The sequence below is a fragment of the Aureococcus anophagefferens genome (assembly GCF_000186865.1).
Source record: "Aureococcus anophagefferens unplaced genomic scaffold AURANscaffold_24, whole genome shotgun sequence".
Taxonomy (NCBI): domain Eukaryota; class Pelagophyceae; order Pelagomonadales; family Pelagomonadaceae; genus Aureococcus; species Aureococcus anophagefferens.
Window position 1 is genome coordinate 297647 of NW_008705584.1, and position 17233 is coordinate 314879.

General features: G+C 53.9%; 4 protein-coding genes across 4 annotated transcripts; 3 read left to right on the top strand and 1 right to left on the bottom strand.

Moving 5' to 3' along the window:
* Window positions 1-595: 595 nt before the first annotated feature.
* AURANDRAFT_38612 (hypothetical protein) lies at window positions 596-3010 on the top strand (the record flags this gene model as incomplete). Its single annotated transcript, XM_009041828.1, has 4 exons — window positions 596-793; window positions 861-1759; window positions 1820-2919; window positions 2979-3010. 3 exons carry the CDS (start codon window positions 615-617, stop codon window positions 2299-2301), a joined length of 1560 nt encoding a protein of 519 aa, XP_009040076.1.
* A 1043-nt stretch (window positions 3011-4053) lies between these two features.
* Window positions 4054-9435, top strand: AURANDRAFT_72308 (hypothetical protein; the record flags this gene model as incomplete). The annotated part of the gene is made up of 6 exons (XM_009041829.1): window positions 4054-4120; window positions 4227-4641; window positions 4666-5512; window positions 5737-5871; window positions 6342-6653; window positions 6717-9435. 6 exons carry the CDS (start codon window positions 4054-4056, stop codon window positions 9078-9080), a joined length of 4140 nt encoding a protein of 1379 aa, XP_009040077.1.
* Window positions 9436-10727: 1292 nt separating this feature from the next.
* On the bottom strand, window positions 10728-11911 carry AURANDRAFT_72309 (expressed protein; the record flags this gene model as incomplete). The annotated part of the gene is made up of 1 exon (XM_009041870.1): window positions 10728-11911. The coding sequence occupies one exon, from the start codon at window positions 11893-11895 to the stop codon at window positions 11257-11259; it is 639 nt and encodes a 212-aa protein (XP_009040118.1).
* Window positions 11912-13073: 1162 nt separating this feature from the next.
* Window positions 13074-16687, top strand: AURANDRAFT_70336 (hypothetical protein; the record flags this gene model as incomplete). The annotated part of the gene is made up of 11 exons (XM_009041830.1): window positions 13074-13932; window positions 14009-14221; window positions 14274-14414; window positions 14470-14605; window positions 14664-14813; window positions 14862-15024; window positions 15085-15514; window positions 15565-15677; window positions 15732-15810; window positions 15862-16156; window positions 16218-16687. The coding sequence occupies 11 exons, from the start codon at window positions 13231-13233 to the stop codon at window positions 16235-16237; spliced, it is 2442 nt and encodes an 813-aa protein (XP_009040078.1).
* Between the last annotated feature and the right edge of the window lie 546 nt (window positions 16688-17233).

Below are 17233 nucleotides of genomic sequence, written 5' to 3' on the forward strand. Positions count from 1 at the left end.
AGAGTATGCCCGCCGGATTACCGGGTAATGCCCGGGAGGCCTAGGTAACTACCGGCTATTGCCGGGTAATTACCGCAGAAGGGTAATTACCCGGTAATCAGGGCGTCCGCGGACGGCTAGAGGCGGTATGGCGGCTCGAAAGGACCACCGCGAACCCGCGTGTCGACCGAATTCTCTTTTAGGTGGCTTCCACGCGACAACGCCGGCGGCGCGCTACGGCGCGGGGGCCGTCGCCCGGCGCGCCCGTCGCGACGTCGCGACGAGCAGCCGCTCGGTCGCGGTTTCGCCCCGCGCGTCGACCGCGACGCGAAACGCGACCGCGACGGGCCGCGACGCTCGGATCGTCAGCCACGTGTACTGGCGGCATTACCATTACCGGTAATTACCGGCGAAATTACTCCGGCGGCTAGGCGAGAGTGCCGCGGTCATCGCCGCCTGCGACGGATGAGCGCGCGTCCCGCGCCACTGCGCGCGCGTCCCTATGGTTTACGTTAAAATTGAGGTCTGCTGGGGGTCCCTCCGCGTGGCCGGAGCCCGGAATCCCCGCCGCACTCGTCGGCGGGCGCCGGCGTCAATCAACCCGGGCGTGCCCGTGAGGATTGAAGCTATACAACATGGTCGTCTCCGCCTCGTCAATTCGCGACATGAGCACCGATGAAAAGCTGCCGCGTGCAGATTCCGATGGATCACTGGCGTCCATCGACGACGCAACGAACCACGCGGAGTACAAGGTGCGGCGGTCGCGCCTTATCGGCATGGTGAATTGGTGGCACGTCGCTATGACTTTTTACCCGCGCGGCACCTCGTGTCTGAAAAACAAGCCCGGCGAATTTCCGGCATTGCCAGCTCTCTATTTATAGGCACATCTTGGTGACTCTACTTTGCTATTTGGCCTCGCAAATCACATTTGATGTGTTGACAATTGGACCGAATGTGCCAATTGAGATTGCGCTGGGAGTCTTGCGGGAATTGCCCCCTGCTCTCTTGGACATGTCGTGGCGTTCAACTCTTCTAGGTCTTTGTCTTGTGTGGTATCTGGCACGGCACCACCATCCAGTTTACCTGGTTGACTTTGTGACCTTTGAGCCGCCAGAGAGCTGGCGATTGACTCATGATGAGCTGATGACCTGCATGCGGCGCCAACGATGTTTCACGGAAGAGAGTATCGCCTTCCTAAAGCGAATTCTTGACAAGTCTGGCACTGGGCAGAGGACAGCGTGGCCGCCGGGGATCACGCGTTGCCTCCGAGACGAGTCGAAAACGGCGGATCAGTCAGTGGAAGCTGCGCGCAAGGAGTCTGAGACTGTGATATGTGACGTTGTTCAGAGTTGTCTACAGCGCACTGGAACTTTGCCGACCGAGGTTGACATCCTCATAGTGAACTGCAGCCTCTTCTCTCCGACACCGTCCCTTTGTGCCATGATAATGAATCGCTTCAAAATGTGCGAGAATGTTATGGCATACAATCTGAGCGGTATGGGCTGCTCCGCAAGTCTCATCGGGATCGAGCTTGCTCAGAATGTGCTGCGATCGCACCCGAATAAAGTTGCCCTCGTTGTTTCTACCGAAAACCTCACCCAAAATCTCTACCATGGAAATGAGCGCAGCATGCTCCTCCAAAACACGCTTTTCCGATGTGGGGGCGCCGCAATGCTTTTATCAAACAAGTGGCGCGATGGTCAACGAGCAAAATTTAAGCTGCTTCATGTTGTCCGTACCCAAAGCACGGGCGATGAAGCATACGACGCTGTTTACGAGTGTCAAGACAGCAGCGGCGAACATGGGGTCAAACTCGATCGAAACATTGTGAACATTGCAGGTCGTACCATGGAAAAGAACTTCACCGTCCTAGGGCCTTATGTTCTTCCTCTATCAGAGCAGATGCGTGTCGCATACACACTTGCTAAGAAAAAACTCTGTAAGTATCTTTGCAGGGCCCTACGACTCCATAAGGAAGAAAGTCGGTCGATAATGACTGAGATTCTCTCCAGCTGGATCCCTGCCAAGATTCCTGCTTATGTCCCCGACTTCAAGCGCGGCATTGACCATTGGTGCATCCACGCGGGCGGCCGTGCTGTCGTTGATGGCGTTGCTAAGAATCTCAAGCTGCAACCCGAGCACGCCGAGCCAAGTAAAGTTGCACTCTTCAATTATGGAAACACATCATCTTCTTCGATTTGGTATGAGATGGACTATGTTCGTAAGGTGCAAAACCCCAGGAAGGGGCATCGTATTCTCCAGGTCGCCTTTGGTAGTGGTTTCAAATGTAACTCTGCTGTCTGGCTCTGCCTTCATGAGTAGCAGGGACTAGCCCTAATGGCTCTGCTTCAGACCTGTGGGCTAGGATAGGAGAAAGGGGCAACTATCAGAGTTCTTGTCAAGGCTCCCGGACTTTGGGGGCGCGCGCAACAAGTTATTAAATTTTCTTACTGTGCTCACCATCCGATTTTGTGGTATAGATTTTCAGGTGACTTTCCAAACTGATGTTCTGACTTCATATTCATCTTTTTCCTCGCCAGTCACCTTCGTGGCGATAGCGACTGTTCAGTCGACTGTTTTGCCATCCGAATAGGGCGTATTCCAATCCAACACGCTAGTGCGCTAGCGGACCAGGAGTTAATTCATCTCCAAGAGCTCTGTGCGTGAGGTCTGAATTTTGAATGCTAGGCATATGCTCAGTCGGCACTGACGAAACATCGAGACTCTGCTCAAGACTACTTTCAAGACTCCACAAAGGTCCTATGGAAATCTGGCTGAGGTGGCCCCGCGAAGGGTGACTCTCAGCCTGGATCGCCAGCCTGGATCAGCCAGCCAGCTGCCAGCCAACCCATGCCTAGCAGCTACTCCCTCCCACTTGACCTACTGTGCAAGCAGCCAAAATCTGATCAGCCAGCGCGCTAGGTGCCATTTAAACACTAAGTGGCGCGATCGGCGTCGATTCGCACGCAGAAATTACCCATTCCGTGGTGTGTTTCTAGGTTCCATTTTACCGTAAAAACCTTGCCGCTCCAGAGGCGAGTTTTTCGAGTTTGACTTTGCCGGTGATTTGCCGCCGGCGAGTCTGCCGCCGCCCGAGCCGGTTTTCCGGCGGCCGAGAGGCCCCTCAAGCCGTCGCGTCCCGCGCCTACTACGCGGCTAGGTTGCGTCTTACCGTAAAAACTTTGCCGCTCCAGAGGCGAGTTTTTCGAGTTTTACTTTGCCGATGATTTGCGGCCGGCGAGTTTGCCGCCGGGCCGGTTTTCCGGCGGCCGAGAGGCCCTTCAAGCCGTGGCGTCCCGCGTACTACGCGGCGCGCGTGACGCGCGGAAATGACCGAAATAAGCTCTGCTTTATTGGCGCGGATATTACGGCGCTTCGCGGTTCCTCCTGCGATGACGGCGCTGGTTGTGTGAGGGGCTTGGCAGCCAATTTATCGTAGTTTGCTTCAAGTTGAGGTACAACTTTACTTCAATGTACCACGGAAACTCGCCGTTTCCCCAAGTAGCGGCGCCGGCAAATCGAGCTGCGGCAAACGCAAAAACTCGCGACGACTCCGGCAAAGCAAACAAACTCGCACTCGCCGGCGAATTCCCGCAGTAAACTTTGAAACGCAACCTAGCTACGCGGCGCGCGTGACGCGCGGAAATGACCAAATAAACTCGGCTTCATTGGCGTGGATATTACGGCGCTTCGCGGCCCCTCCTGTGAGGACGGCGCTGGTTGTATTTGGGGCTTGGCAGCCAATTTATCGCAGTTTACTTCAAGTTACAGTGCAACTTGACTTAAATTTACCGCGGTAACTCGCCGTTTTCTAATCAAAGTTTACCACCCCGTACCCTGGAGCTCGAGGTCACTCGATCCTCGAGGCAAATCCACTCGTCCGAGCAGGAACATAGAACCTTCAATGAGTGGTTTTAAAGCGAGCTTACTACTTCAATCCTACTTCAATAAATTGACCGTCGCGTTTTGCTAACTTTCGAGACGGGGTCCTCCAATCAAACTCACCGGCCGCGGTGAGCTCACGGCGCCCGTCGTCGGAAGCGGTTCCTGTTGAAAGTAAGCAAAACCTTACCGATGGCGACGCGCGGTGGAAAATTCCAGAGTGCTGGCGGGACGAAAGCCATAAATCTCACAGAAAAAAGTGCCAGTTAAATTCGACGGCCTGTCCCACGCGATCAAACGCGTCGATTTCTGAGGGGCGGGAACAACGCGGGTCAAAGTGCCCTATTCGCCTCCCCCATGCTCAGGCCGACTCCAGGCGAGCGAAGCGCGCCGGCCGGCCGTGGGGTGTGTTAAAATTGCGGATCTGCAAATTTGGATCTGCAAAAAAATCCCGTTACCGCATAGCGTTGTGCTGATGCGTTTCAGCGGAGACCCAGCGCAGGGCTGGTCTTCTGATTTCGTTTACGCGAAGTCTTTACGAGTAGCATCGCCGGGACCAAGATCTCGGACGCCAAAGGCAACGCAACACTCTGACGAATGGCTCCACAGGTCGACGCGTAGCCTCGGGATGCGTTCGTTTTCTGGCTCCCTCACACCCAAGGATCAGGAAGACCTCCATCGGCGACTAGCAATCGCAGGGAGAGAATTCAACAAAGGATACATCACTGAGGACGTGTACCACAAATATGTTGACGCACTTCTCCATGGCAAAGAAAATATGTTAGTGACTGCCCCACAAACCAGGCCTCACTCAGCACCACACTCTTGCCATACGCCAGCGCCGAAACAGGAGGATGAGTTCGCTCGACCTGCACTTGCCAAGACGCTACCACGACGTGCACCTATCTATGATGAATCCAAATACCAGCAGTCAGTACGTGCGCGATCAGCACGAGAGCGCTCGAGAGCGCTAGCCTGGATGGAGAAAGTTGTGCGGCGTGACCATTCGGGTAACGTGAACGGTGGGGCACGCTCGCAAGCTTGTAACGAGGTATCTGCGGCAAACGAGGTTCTTGTGAAAGGCGCTCCTCGAGGAACACCAAAAGCTGCTATCAAGGAGCTTATGCTGAATTTCGGTACCGTTACCTCCATCAAGGCCATCGAGATCGACGGCAAGGAAATGTGTTTCACGGCGAGCTTTCCTCATTTGGAACATGCATCGCTTGCTGTTCGCGCAGCCAAGGTAACTCTAAACGTGGCTGTCATCATTTCTCCATTGCCAAGAGGGGGCGACCTAGCAACCTTGCGACGCATCTGCAGTCGTTGGGGTAAAGTCTCGTCGGTCAGACCTCATATTTCTAGTCAGTCAGCCGTGGTTACTTTTGAGACAGAGGCTGGGGCGAAGAAGGCAGTTGGTAAACACACCATCGAGGCCTCGGCAGAATTACATGTGACTGGGATTCCTGCTGATGCCAAGGAAGAGCACATTCGTGGCGCCTTTGGCGGTCTGCGCGGCGGTGTCACCGGGGTCCTGTTTGAACCAGTCCTAAACGAATCGTTTCAAAGTGCGATCGTCACGTTCTCCTCCTCACATCTTGCAGCCCGTGCAGCGGGAACCCGAGAGGTCGCAATAACAGGACGTGGCGGTGCAGTCTCAGCTCTCGCCAAAGCTCAAGCCGGCGCATACAAAGGTCATACCGCACCTTGGCACTCAATGCTCAAGGAGCGTCCTTTTGCTAATTACGAAATGCACTCATATCAGTTTGGTCACCAGCCTTGTTCCACACGTGAGTTCAAGCAGAGGGCTGCTGGAACATATGGAATTGAGCACCGCAGTAAAGACCTTGCAGGGTCTTGCGTGCGCTATACAACCAGGCGAGTGAGGGTGAGGGCCGTGGTATGTACAACAACACTTCAAGTGACTGCGTGTCCTTCAATAGTCACCATCATTTCTCCGTGATTCTGGCCCCGGTAACAACAATATTTGAAATTATACGTATACCTAATTTTGTGTGTACCACGAGCGCACCCGGCATCTATATCATCGACTCTCCTCCATGGATTTGTGTGAGGAACCTGCCATGGAGTCTGAACCCCTGCCATGGAGTCTGCAAGGGAGGATAGCATGGTCCCGAGACAGGGCAGCATAGCCCAAGGCACAGAGCATAGCCTCCCAAGGTAGCTTGGCTATCGCCGAGCGCACTTCGATTATGCTTCCGCGTGGCCAGACAGCGCAGGTGGCAGACTTGGCGGCAGGAGCTTGCTCGGGGCGCCAAGCCCCCACGCAATCGAAACGGTTCCCCCTCCCCCCACGGACATCGTATGGCTGGGAGCAGATGACACGGCTCGAGGAGGAGACGCAGGGGGCCCGTTCATAGCTCGCGCTGCGCCTTTCCTGTAGTTCGCACGTAGAGTGAAAACTTCGGAAGCGTAGCAGAGCAGAAGTCCCCGCTGCGGTGCCGGAAACCGAAAATTGAAAGCACCGTCACGGCAAGGCAAGCACCGTCACGGTCAAAGAACTTCACCACCACCAGCCCCATGCGGCCCTGCGCGGCGATCGGGGCCGCCGATTCGGTAGGAGAGCCCGCGATGCGGAATTTGAGGTAATTATCTTCTGTCCGAGCTTCGTTTCCGCCCTACTGAAGTATATGCGCTTTTGGGCGATGGGGAAGTGCGGTGGTTTTCAGGGGCTCGGGCTCGACGCAAGCCTTCTGAAGGGCGTTTTGGCCATGTACAGCCAGCCGACGCCTGTTCAGCGAGAAGTTTTGCCAGTGGCGCTTTCTGGGCGGGACGTCGCATGCATGGCTCGCACGGGAGCTGGAAAGACGGCGAGTTTCTTGATTCCTGTATTGCAGGTGGTTTGCCAGGCGTTTCGAGCTGACGGCAATGAAGACCCCGTGGCATGCATCCTTTCTCCAACGCGTGAGCTGGCGTTACAAACATACAGATTTGCTTCAAAAATGTCCAAGTTTTGCTTGGGCATGGACGGTAGACAGTTTTCTCAAGCTGCTTTAGTGGGCGGTGAAGCCGTTGAGGCGCAATTCGATACACTGTCTCGGAGACCAGCAACCTTGATCGCGACGCCTGGGCGGCTAGCACATCTCTTGCAGGAAGCGCCTCTATCTTTGATCACTTTGGCCCGGTGCCGAGTTGCTGTCTTCGATGAGGCAGACCGGCTCTTTGAGATGGGATTTGCCCTACAACTGCGCTTACTGCTAGATGCGATGCCAGAGATCACGCGACAGACGCTTCTCTTTAGTGCAACAATGCCAAGGCTACTAGCACAGTTTGCCCGTGCGGGGCTTCGTGACAATGTTGCTCTCGTCCGCCTCGAGGCAGAGGCGAGGCTCAGTGAGACCTTACGACTCGCTTTCTTCACGACACGCACAGCGGAGAAACCAGCAGCGCTGTGCGCAGCAATTCGAAACATAATACCAAATTCGAACGAGCTCACTATTGTTTTTGTGGCGACACGGCACCATTGTGAACTGATTCTTGCAGTTGTGACCGCGGCCTTTCCGAGCCAGCCAGCTGCAGCCATCTACGGGGCGATGGATCAGGAGGCACGGACAACACACATGCGTGATTTCAGGCGTGGTGTTACAAGAATGTTGATTGTGACTGATGTGGCAGCTCGAGGGTTGGATGTGCCGCTCGTCGACAATGTGATCAACTATCATATGGCGCCTGCTTCCCGACTTTTTGTACATCGTTGTGGTCGTGCGGCTCGACAAGGTCGACCTGGTGTTGCGCTCTCGCTTGTTGACCCAGAAGAACTCCCGTATATGCTAGACCTACACACTCTCTTGGACCGGGTTCCGGCAGATGCGTGCGGCCCCCAACCCCAGGAACGCCAAGATGATCACACTATTAAGGTATCACTCCCGTCGGCGCTGCTCTCTTACACTCGTGCGGAGGGGTGGACGCCTGATGGAATCCACTATGGCAATATACGACAGGCGTTACTCGACTTAGAGGCCAGGACTCTGGCAGTTGCGTCTCAAAATGATGGCGGGTTGCTCTTGGCGCTGACTCGTGTTGCCGATAATGCAATGCAGCAATACCGCAAGACAAGGCCTGCCGCCTCGAAGCGTGCTGCCACCCACGCGAAAATTATAAGACTCACTGAGCTGCACCCGCTCTTCTTGGGAACCATTCGCTCGGCTATCTCTACTGATGAGACCGCTTCGGCGCACTTCCTGGACAGAGATAATTGTGTCCTTAGGGCTCGCCTGAGCTCCTACCGGCCGAATCAGTCTATTCTCGAGATGAAGCTCACCACGGCGAAGGACGAAAGTGCTTGCCAAGAAGCTGCAAAGGTTTTTCGAGATGCAGTCATTCGAAAGAAAGCTCTGCAGGATGGGCGTGCCAAATCTCAAGCTCTCGCTCTCCAGGCTAAGGAGCATGGTAGCAACACTGCCATGAACACAGTACGCCTTGTCGAGGAGCCACTTGACGATACGATGGTCAACGAGGGAACCCACGATGTGCGTCCTAAGCGCCGCATCTCTAAAGCAGAGCGCAAGGCGCTCAAGTCCGGTGATAGATATGACGCAAATCATGATCAAAGTTCAAAGCTGGAGTCTTTCCGGGCGGACGCTTACATCGAGTACGGGAATACACGTGCAGCGGAAATAGATGAGCTTCTCGATGACCATCGACAAAAGGATGACTCTGCCTCAGGTGCGGGCACTTCCATGCTCGAGTCCGCACTTCTTGACATAGCCCCAGACGACGCTTTGGACATGATAAGGAAGCGTAGTATGTATCGCTGGGATTCACGGAAACGGAAATATATTCAATCGACTGTAGCTGACCTGCTCGACGGTACCAAGCAGCGTGGTAACAAGAAGCTCAAAACGGAGTCGGGTAAAACCGTTTCTGGGGCTGTCGCTGCTGCCTCCTCTGGAGAAATGTATCGAAGGTGGTACGACAAGAACCGCAGGGGGGCCACCCATACCCTAGATGATGCTATGCAGCAGAACTTAGAAAGGAAATGCGACCACCGCAGTCGTGCCAAGGTCGGAAAGAAAAAGTCAAAACCTGCTGGTTCTAGAATCAGTAAAGTCAGCAATACCCCGCGACCAAATAATGAGCTCAAGTCCGCTGTCCAGATTGCGAAGCAGCGAAAGGAGACAGTGGCCCTCAATCAGAAAAACATGCCTCGGGCAAAACGCCGTGCATTCGTCTTCGGGAAAGCTCGCGGCAGTACAATATGACTTCATGGACCAGATGCATGAGCTGGACGTGCAATTTCCTTGGATAGTCGTCTCATTCTACTTTGCCAAGCCCTGTGCTAGGGAGCACAATGGGCTGGACATAGACAACCCAGCGCATCTAAGTTCGCGACGTTGCCGTCTTCATAGCAGCCCGTGGGAAATTCAGCGCCCTCCAGTTTGGGCAGCGCCTCCCGGGGGCCTGCAGCCCGGCGCCTCTACCCGGCGCCTGAGTAATGCTTCCTTTTCTATCTGCCTCTTATCTACTGCACATGAACTTCAGAGTCGCCTAGAGCACGATGAAGGCCAACGGCTGTCCGCCGCGAGAGTAAAATCCCGCATGGGGGGTCGGGTTTGTAAAATTCGACTGGGTCCGGCGGGGGCGTACTTGGGGAGGCGTCGGGCGACCCCCCCTAGGTCCCCAGGGAGCTCCTGGCACTTATTTTCTGGATCGGTCGGTCGGTCGGTCGTCGTCGCCGCCGCCGCCGCCGCCGCCGCCGCCGCCGCCGCCGCCGCCGCCGTCGTCGTCGTCGTCGTCGCGCGCGCGCGGGGAAGTTTCGAACTTAATTCAGTCGCAGGGCAACCGCAGAGAGGTGATGAGTTGCCCCATGCCAGCTGTCACGGTATATGGACCCGGGGATGCAAAAATCGAGTCGGCGCGCCCCGCAGTCGCAGTGATCGACAGTCGCCGCAGAATGCCGCCGGCAGAATTTTTTGCGCTCCCGAACCCCGTCGTCGCTGCCCGACGCAGCACGCGCGCTTTTCGTGCACCACCTGGCGCAAAACGGCGCGGTGCCGGCGCATCACCTCATCGCAGCGTTATCCGTCGGTCAAACGATGCCGTTTTGGATGATTTCGATGAGGTTTTCGATGCCTACTTCAATAAATTAACCAAAGCGTTTGCTTTTGTAACACCCCTGGGTCGACGAGTTAAATTCACGGGCCGCGCTGAGCTTACGGCGCCCGCTGTCGGAAGCGGTTGCTGGTCCAAGTAAGCAAAATCTTACCGATGGCGACGCGTGGTGGGAAATTCCAGAGTGCTGGCGGGACGAAAACCAAGAATCGTCCAGAAAAATGTTCGAGTTAAATTCGAGGGCCTGTTCCACGCGATCAAACGCGTCGGTTTCTGAGGGGTGGGAACAACAAAAGTCAAGTTGTATTATCCGACCCCCTCATGCGGGATTTGGCTCCGAGTTCAGCCGCCCTGCACAACGCTTCTGTGTCTTGGATGATGATTGTCGCGGATCCGATAGACGCGTTGCGTTGTCTTGGATGATGATTGTCGCTATGTCCTGTCCATGTCTTGGCTGGACGTCTCCACTATCGTTGGCTGCTGCATACACAGCAAAAATTCTCGATTTCTTCCCATGTAGCCCGGTTCTTGTATATCGCATTCATATGCACAAACAGTGGGTTGATTCTCTGTCTCTTGTCATTCCATATCATGTTGCACTACTCGGGCACGGTACCGCACAGACAAACTGTCAGCGAGGTTATTATGTACGAAGACGGGAAGGAGGGAAAGTATCAGAGGAGCATAAATCCTAGTTAGGATATTGGTTGCTCATTATTTGTTACTCTATTCAGATAGACTCAGGACCGGATCCCTTTTTCAAGTTCACTATACTGACAACGAGGAATTCCCTTTTTAGGTGCAGCCCCGCAATTCCTCTTAGCATAAACCGTGGAGAAATAAAGCACGAGGGGCATTTGGGGAAATCGCAAATCGTACGTAAGGTGCTTGGGGTATTTCGGGTCCGCGAAGGGGTTCTGGCACACGTGTGGCTTGGGGCGGGTCGCGTGGGCGGCGCCTCTGAGGCCCCCCGTAGGCGTGAGCGGCGGTGTTGAAGTCGCCCTTTTGCGTTTCCCCGACCCGAACCCGAGACCCACGCCTGTGACGCGTCCAAGTCGATGCAAAAACGCACTTTGCGAGCTTCAATTGACTTGATGTGATATATTCGGCCATTTTTGCCAAGGGGGCCAGAGGGATTCCAGTTTAGGCCTGGGGTTCAGGCTTTCCCGGTGCCGTTAGTTGATCTGGAACCTGTCGAGCAGCTGGCTGATGTATTTCCATGCTAGCTCGGTTCCTCGCCATGCGTTGTGTCGCTTGACTGGGGCCTCCGTGTTGAAGCCGTAGAACGAGGTCTGCTTGTTTTAAAAGATCTTGGAGCGATGCGACTCATGAAAGCTCGGAGGGAGCGCACAGATACGTCGCGGTGAGGAAGATAAACAAGAGCCCCATCAGTCGAGCCTGGTGCCTTACACCGATTCGATGAAAGTGAGCTGGTACCTCCCTCTTTGTGAGCATAAGAACATCACGAATACGGGCATATCTCAGCCAGCCGGTGAGAAATGCCGTGAATACGGAGACGATGAATCCACTACCGAGGAGGAAGAGAACGACAGCGAGCCACGATTCCCTACTATCTCCGACAAGCGTCAGGAGTGAAAATGCAACTGAGAGTGCAGAGAGTGATGTGCGAACCCAGGCAAGCCACGTCCGCTCGTTTGCCAGGTGTGCCTGGATATTCTCAAATTTGATGAGCTGCTTCCGGAAGACTCCTGTCGACCTACGCCCTGCCGCCGAGACGTGCACGTTTAGCAACAACCCGTCTGGGAGTGCTGCTCCCAGAGCTACGAAGCTTCCATCGCAAGGATGTCTGCAAACGATATCCGGGCCAACCAACAGCCCCAGAGCCTTAGTCACAAGCGATCGGATGGCGGCATCGGTGACCCATTCCGCACCGAACCACCTCACGTCCACGCCGTTGGTTCCATGCAACCGAAGCTTCACCGTAGTCGGATCAAGCACAGCCATCGACGCTGAGGCCGGTCGCCCGAGAAGAAATCGAGGTTCGATGCATTTCCGGTAACGAGTTACTAATAAAATGCAACAAGCCGGCCTACGGCCGGCAAGCTCGCTTCGCGAGCTATCGGCCACTCGCTTGATTGAGGTTGCTCGCTACGCTCGCTTTAAACCACTCATTAAAAGTTCTATGTTGCTGCTCGGACGCAGGGATCGCGCGACTGCAAAATAGAATATAGATGCTATGTAGTCGATTTACCCACCACAATGCCTTTGGATAGTTCCCCATATGATGTGCCGAAGAAATCTTGATCAGCTTTCGACAGTTTTCCTTTATGAAATGTAGAGAAATCAGTTGTATCCGAAGGAGTGGAAGGGCTTTCCTTAGCTTCTTCAGCTCCAGGAGGTGGTTTATTTGTTAATTCCTCCAGAGATTTTTCATAGCTTCGAATGATTCTTTTATTGATGCTAGAGTAGCATCATGTGTCTCTTTATCGGCTGCAATGTCAGCACTAATACGATTATTCACTGCTGTAAGCGATGAAGCCGCATCTTTATCTCTCTCTTCCAACTTTCCAATAGTCTTTTGAACTCCTTCCAGTATGGTAGCTTGCTGTGCCAGTACAGCGGCAAGCTGTGTGGTAACTGGGTCAGCCATACTTCGATTTCGGTTAACGGTAGAAATACGTAATGTTTTTCTCTGGTCTGAGGGGTCCGCCTATCAATTGAAATGTCAGTCCTGCTCGACTTGTTGTTCTTTTACCATAAACGGTGGAAAGAACACTCGACCACACTCGAGGTTTACTCGAGGGACTCAGCTGCTAAAATGCGCGAGTCGAGTGGTTGAGCCAAGGAGCCAGATCCGTAACTCTCGCTGGAGTTATACGATCTGTGGGCCCATAACCCTCGCAGGGGCAGCTGCGAGAGTTACGTGGACTGACCTACTGGCGTTAGCGCCAGGGAGGGAGGATCTCAGTACTTTGGGATAGGAAAGGAAAGAGAAAGGAGGAGAGCCTCCTCAGTGGGGAAGGTCAGTCAGGGTGGCAGTAGGCCCAGTAGGCTGAGCCTATGGTCCTGTAAAGAGGAAGGTAGACCTTGAGGGTAGGTCAACGGTTGAGGTAGAACTTGAGGGTAAGTTGAGGAAGAGTCAGGAAATAATCCTTGAGGGCGCCCGGCGGACCGAGCCGCAGAACGCGGCCGTCAAAGCCGGACGCGGCCCATCGGACCGGCTTCCCAGTGCGCTGGGGCAGCTAGAGATCTTTACGCCAGTGGACGGTCATCGTGATAGCCCAGGGGATTGACTACAATAGTAGTGAACGACAAAATTAATTTCAAATCGGCGTCTTGATGACGTCTCGGAAAGACACGCTGAGTGATGACGATCAGAGGGAGAAATTCAACTCATTTCTCGATTCTGAATATGGCAACGTGTACCACGATATTCTGCACGATTTGTTCGTGGAAGACATTCAAACACCCCAACGGTTGCTCATAAACTTGGGTGATATTCGGCAGTATGATCCGAACTTAGCCCGCCACTTGCTGCAGCAACCGTTAGAATTCATCCTTCCGTGGATGGAGGCCGTCTTTCATCGAGTTCAGCGAATCCATCAAGTAGTAACCGAGGCCTCGCATGTTGAAAGACTCGCAAAACGCCCCATGCAAATACGAATTGGCTTTGTTGGCGCCTTTGGCCCAAATCAACACTCTCCTCGTACATTGCGTGCTAGCCACCTGGGGAGCCTTGTCTGCGTCGAGGGCGTAGTGACACGATGTTCCATTACACAGCCAAAGATTGTGAGCTCTGTTCACTGGTGCGGAGCTACCCATCGGTATATCGTGCGGGAACACCGCGACTCCACTACGCTCGATCTCTGCAATAGCGCTGCAGGCACGCTTCAAAGCTCCGGTGCATACCCACACCCTGAGCGTGATACAGAGGGACACCCATTGGAAATGGAGTATGGTTTGTCTGTTTTCAAGGATTATCAAAGCGTAACGGTCCAAGAATCACCAGAAAAGGCCCCCCTCGGACAGCTACCACGCTCAGTCTGCAATTCTGCGTCCCACCTCCCATCATCTCCAGTAAAATCGATATTGCAAGTCTTGCCACCCACTGGCACAGGTCGACATTTTTCTTGAGGACGATCTTGTCGACATCATCAAACCAGGAGACCGTGTCAAGTGTGCTGGTATCTATCGCGCACTTGCACAAGATGGAGTCGCGACGTCTCGACTCTTTCGCACAGTGGTATTAGCAAACTCTGTTGCCACGCAAGGTTGCGCTGTGAGCTGCATGTCTCTCACCCCGCACGATGAGGCAGACATCAAGGCCACTGTGCGTTGCATATTTGCAGTTGCGTGGCTCGTGTGATTGTCGACGATTGTAGGCGTCCCTGCTTGAACATGAATTATCCAAAGATAGAGCAGTGACACCAAACTTCGACTCAATATTGCATGCTCTCTCTGTGGCCTTTGCGCCTTCGATTCACGGTCACATGGCTATCAAACGGGCACTAGTGTTACAACTTGTCTGCCAGACCGCGCACCCCAATTTTTTGGTTGACTACAACGTCGTTGTGGCAGGTTGGTGGGGCCGAGCGGACTTTGATGAACGGCTGTAGACTGAGAGGTGATATCAATGTGCTCTTAGTTGGCGATCCATCAACAGCAAAAAGTCAACTTCTCCGTGCAACCATGCGTGCTGCGCCGATTGCCGTCAGTCGGATTCCGCGACACGTGCAATTTAGAATGCTGCCAGTGATGGTGGAAACTGGTAGGCACTACTGGCCGCGGTTCTTCTGGTGTTGGACTGACGGCGGCTATCGCCCAAGACTCAGAGACCGGAGATCGTCGCCTAGAGGCTGGCGCAGTTGTCCTTGCTGATCGTGGCGTCGTCTGCATCGACGAATTCGATAAAATGTCCACGGGTAGATGAAATTGTTAATCAAAGTGGCTCGATGAGCCATCGTTTCCAGGTGATCGCATCGCGATTCACGAGGTCATGGAACAACAGACGGTAACCATCGCCAAGGCGGGGATTCATGCATCGCTTAACGCACGATGTGCTGTACTAGCAGCAGCCAATCCTATTTATGGACAATACGACACAGACAGGCGGCCACAAGACAATATTGGACTGCGCCGCACAGTGCACCCTACATCATCGTAATGCCAACATCTCTCGTTCTAAAACTTCAGGCCTGACTCTCTGCTTTCACGTTTTGACTTACTATTCATCGTTTTAGACAATGTTGACGCCTCATCCGATCGGGAGGTTGCAGACCATGTTCTTCGCTCACATCGCCTCGGCCTGAATCAAATACCAGTATTGGATTACCATTCCGCCCACAAACACAACTTAGCATCAGATGCACGATCCAAAGAGGCTGACGTGGAGAATGAAATTGAATCTACCTCCATATGGCAAATACCGCACCGTGGGACTATCCCTTCGGCCCAGAGTCAGCTACAACCCCCCAAGGATGCAGTGCTGCATCCAAATTTTCTTCGGAAATACGTTCATTTTGCTCGCCAATTCGTTGAGGCAAATTTAAATGATGATGCGCGTCAGAGCATTGCGAATGCCTACGCAGACCTAAGAATACGAGCTGACGAAAGCACGCTACCAGCAGGACGCAGTGCCAGCTTTTTCGATACATTTGCCATGATGCTCACCAGGTCACTGCACGATGTCTCGAAGCTCTCATACGACTCTCGACAGCCCATGCAAAAGTGCGACTCTCAAGCTCGGTCAATAAGTCTGATTGTGTTGCTGCGCTTGAACTCTTATCGTTGGCTACCATGCGTTCAAACTTGTCTAGCAAACTCACATCTCATTTCAACAGGTTCGCGTTACATGGCGATTCACCTTCCCGCTGCCTTGATGTCACCGTCTCAAATGGCAAACGAGGAGGTAGTGCTGAAGTATGTACACAAGCGAGAGGGGCGATGTTGTCTAAACGGGCGTTTCTGCAGGCAGTTTGGGGGGCGACCAAACGCCCCTGTTTAGACGAAGCATTTAGTACACAAGAAAACAAGCAGACATTTAAAAGCCAAATAGGGAGCCCAGGTCGCTCTGAAACTATTCTTCGAGTATACAGCGGTCTTCTGTCGACTTATGAAGAACAGGGCAAGGTGGGACTATCTGATTTGTTGGAAGCGGCTAATTCGTCCTTGACACCGCACGAGTTGGAATATCAGCTTTCAGAGGTGGAATCAATTCTTCGAAATCAACAAGATGAGAATCGTCTCATGTATGATGAATTAAATGGTCCATCTCAGAGTCCCAAGTGACGAGCTCACTTGATTTAATCTTGAATTCGAATTGCTAGGTGAGATTCATTTCCTATAGCTTGCCGGGAGTCGGTTTGTCACCACACCATGGTTTCACAACAAGAACGATGGGACAAGAAGAGGGGGGAAGAAGAGGAAAATGCGCCCGCGTGCAGAAGTTCAATGCCCGGGTGCTCGGCTAGCTTCTAGATTCGCAGTCCGCCCTCCTGCGGATTACACTCGCGATTACTCCGACTGGCAAATTACTCGGATGTGGGAAACTCAGCGCTGGCTGAAGCCCACTAGTACCGGGCTACTATAAATAAAATCTGGCGGTGCCTGGCGACACGGGCCCGTGTAAACACCTGCGGCCCGGTGCATCCAGCAGTGGTGATCGCTTCACTGCCCCCCGGACCCCGGACGCAGCCCCGCTCCGCCGACCAACCACAGCGTCTCGAGCAAAAGACGACGCTTCAGCCGAGCGATACATTTCACTGCAGCTTGGTCCGTCGATTAGTAAGTGGGGAGCACCAGGCTCAGCGAGGTAGCACAGTCGCCGGACAGCGCACCTGCTGGATAGTAGCTTGACTGACGTCATAGCGACGTTAGGAAGCTAATAAACTATCCTGACTTCCTATGAACCAAGTTAGTACTCTATTCAGATAGATCCTTCTTTCAAGCCCCTTATCAAATTCCCTTTTTCATAAACCGTGGAGAAGTAAAGTAAGACATCACCTTATTCCCCAACCCGTGCCCAAACGCGTGCGCTATGGCGTCGTCTCGCGGGGGCCGCCAGTGCGCGGTTCCTGCGACATTATATAGCTCGTCCTCCCGGCAGCCGGTGCGGAACACCCCTGGCAGCGGGGGCAGTCCGAGTGAAAGGACGAGCTATAGACTTTCGAGGAAACCTGACCGTTATTCTGTCCATCCCGCGGTGCACGGGTTCGACGGGGCTGGGGTGGCTCCGCTCGGAGCCGATAGGGAGTTGAGGCCATGGCAAGGGCTGTGATGGGATCGATGGTCTCGAACGACCCGGGCAGCCTCCTGCTTCGCCGAGAGAGCCGAAAACCACTCT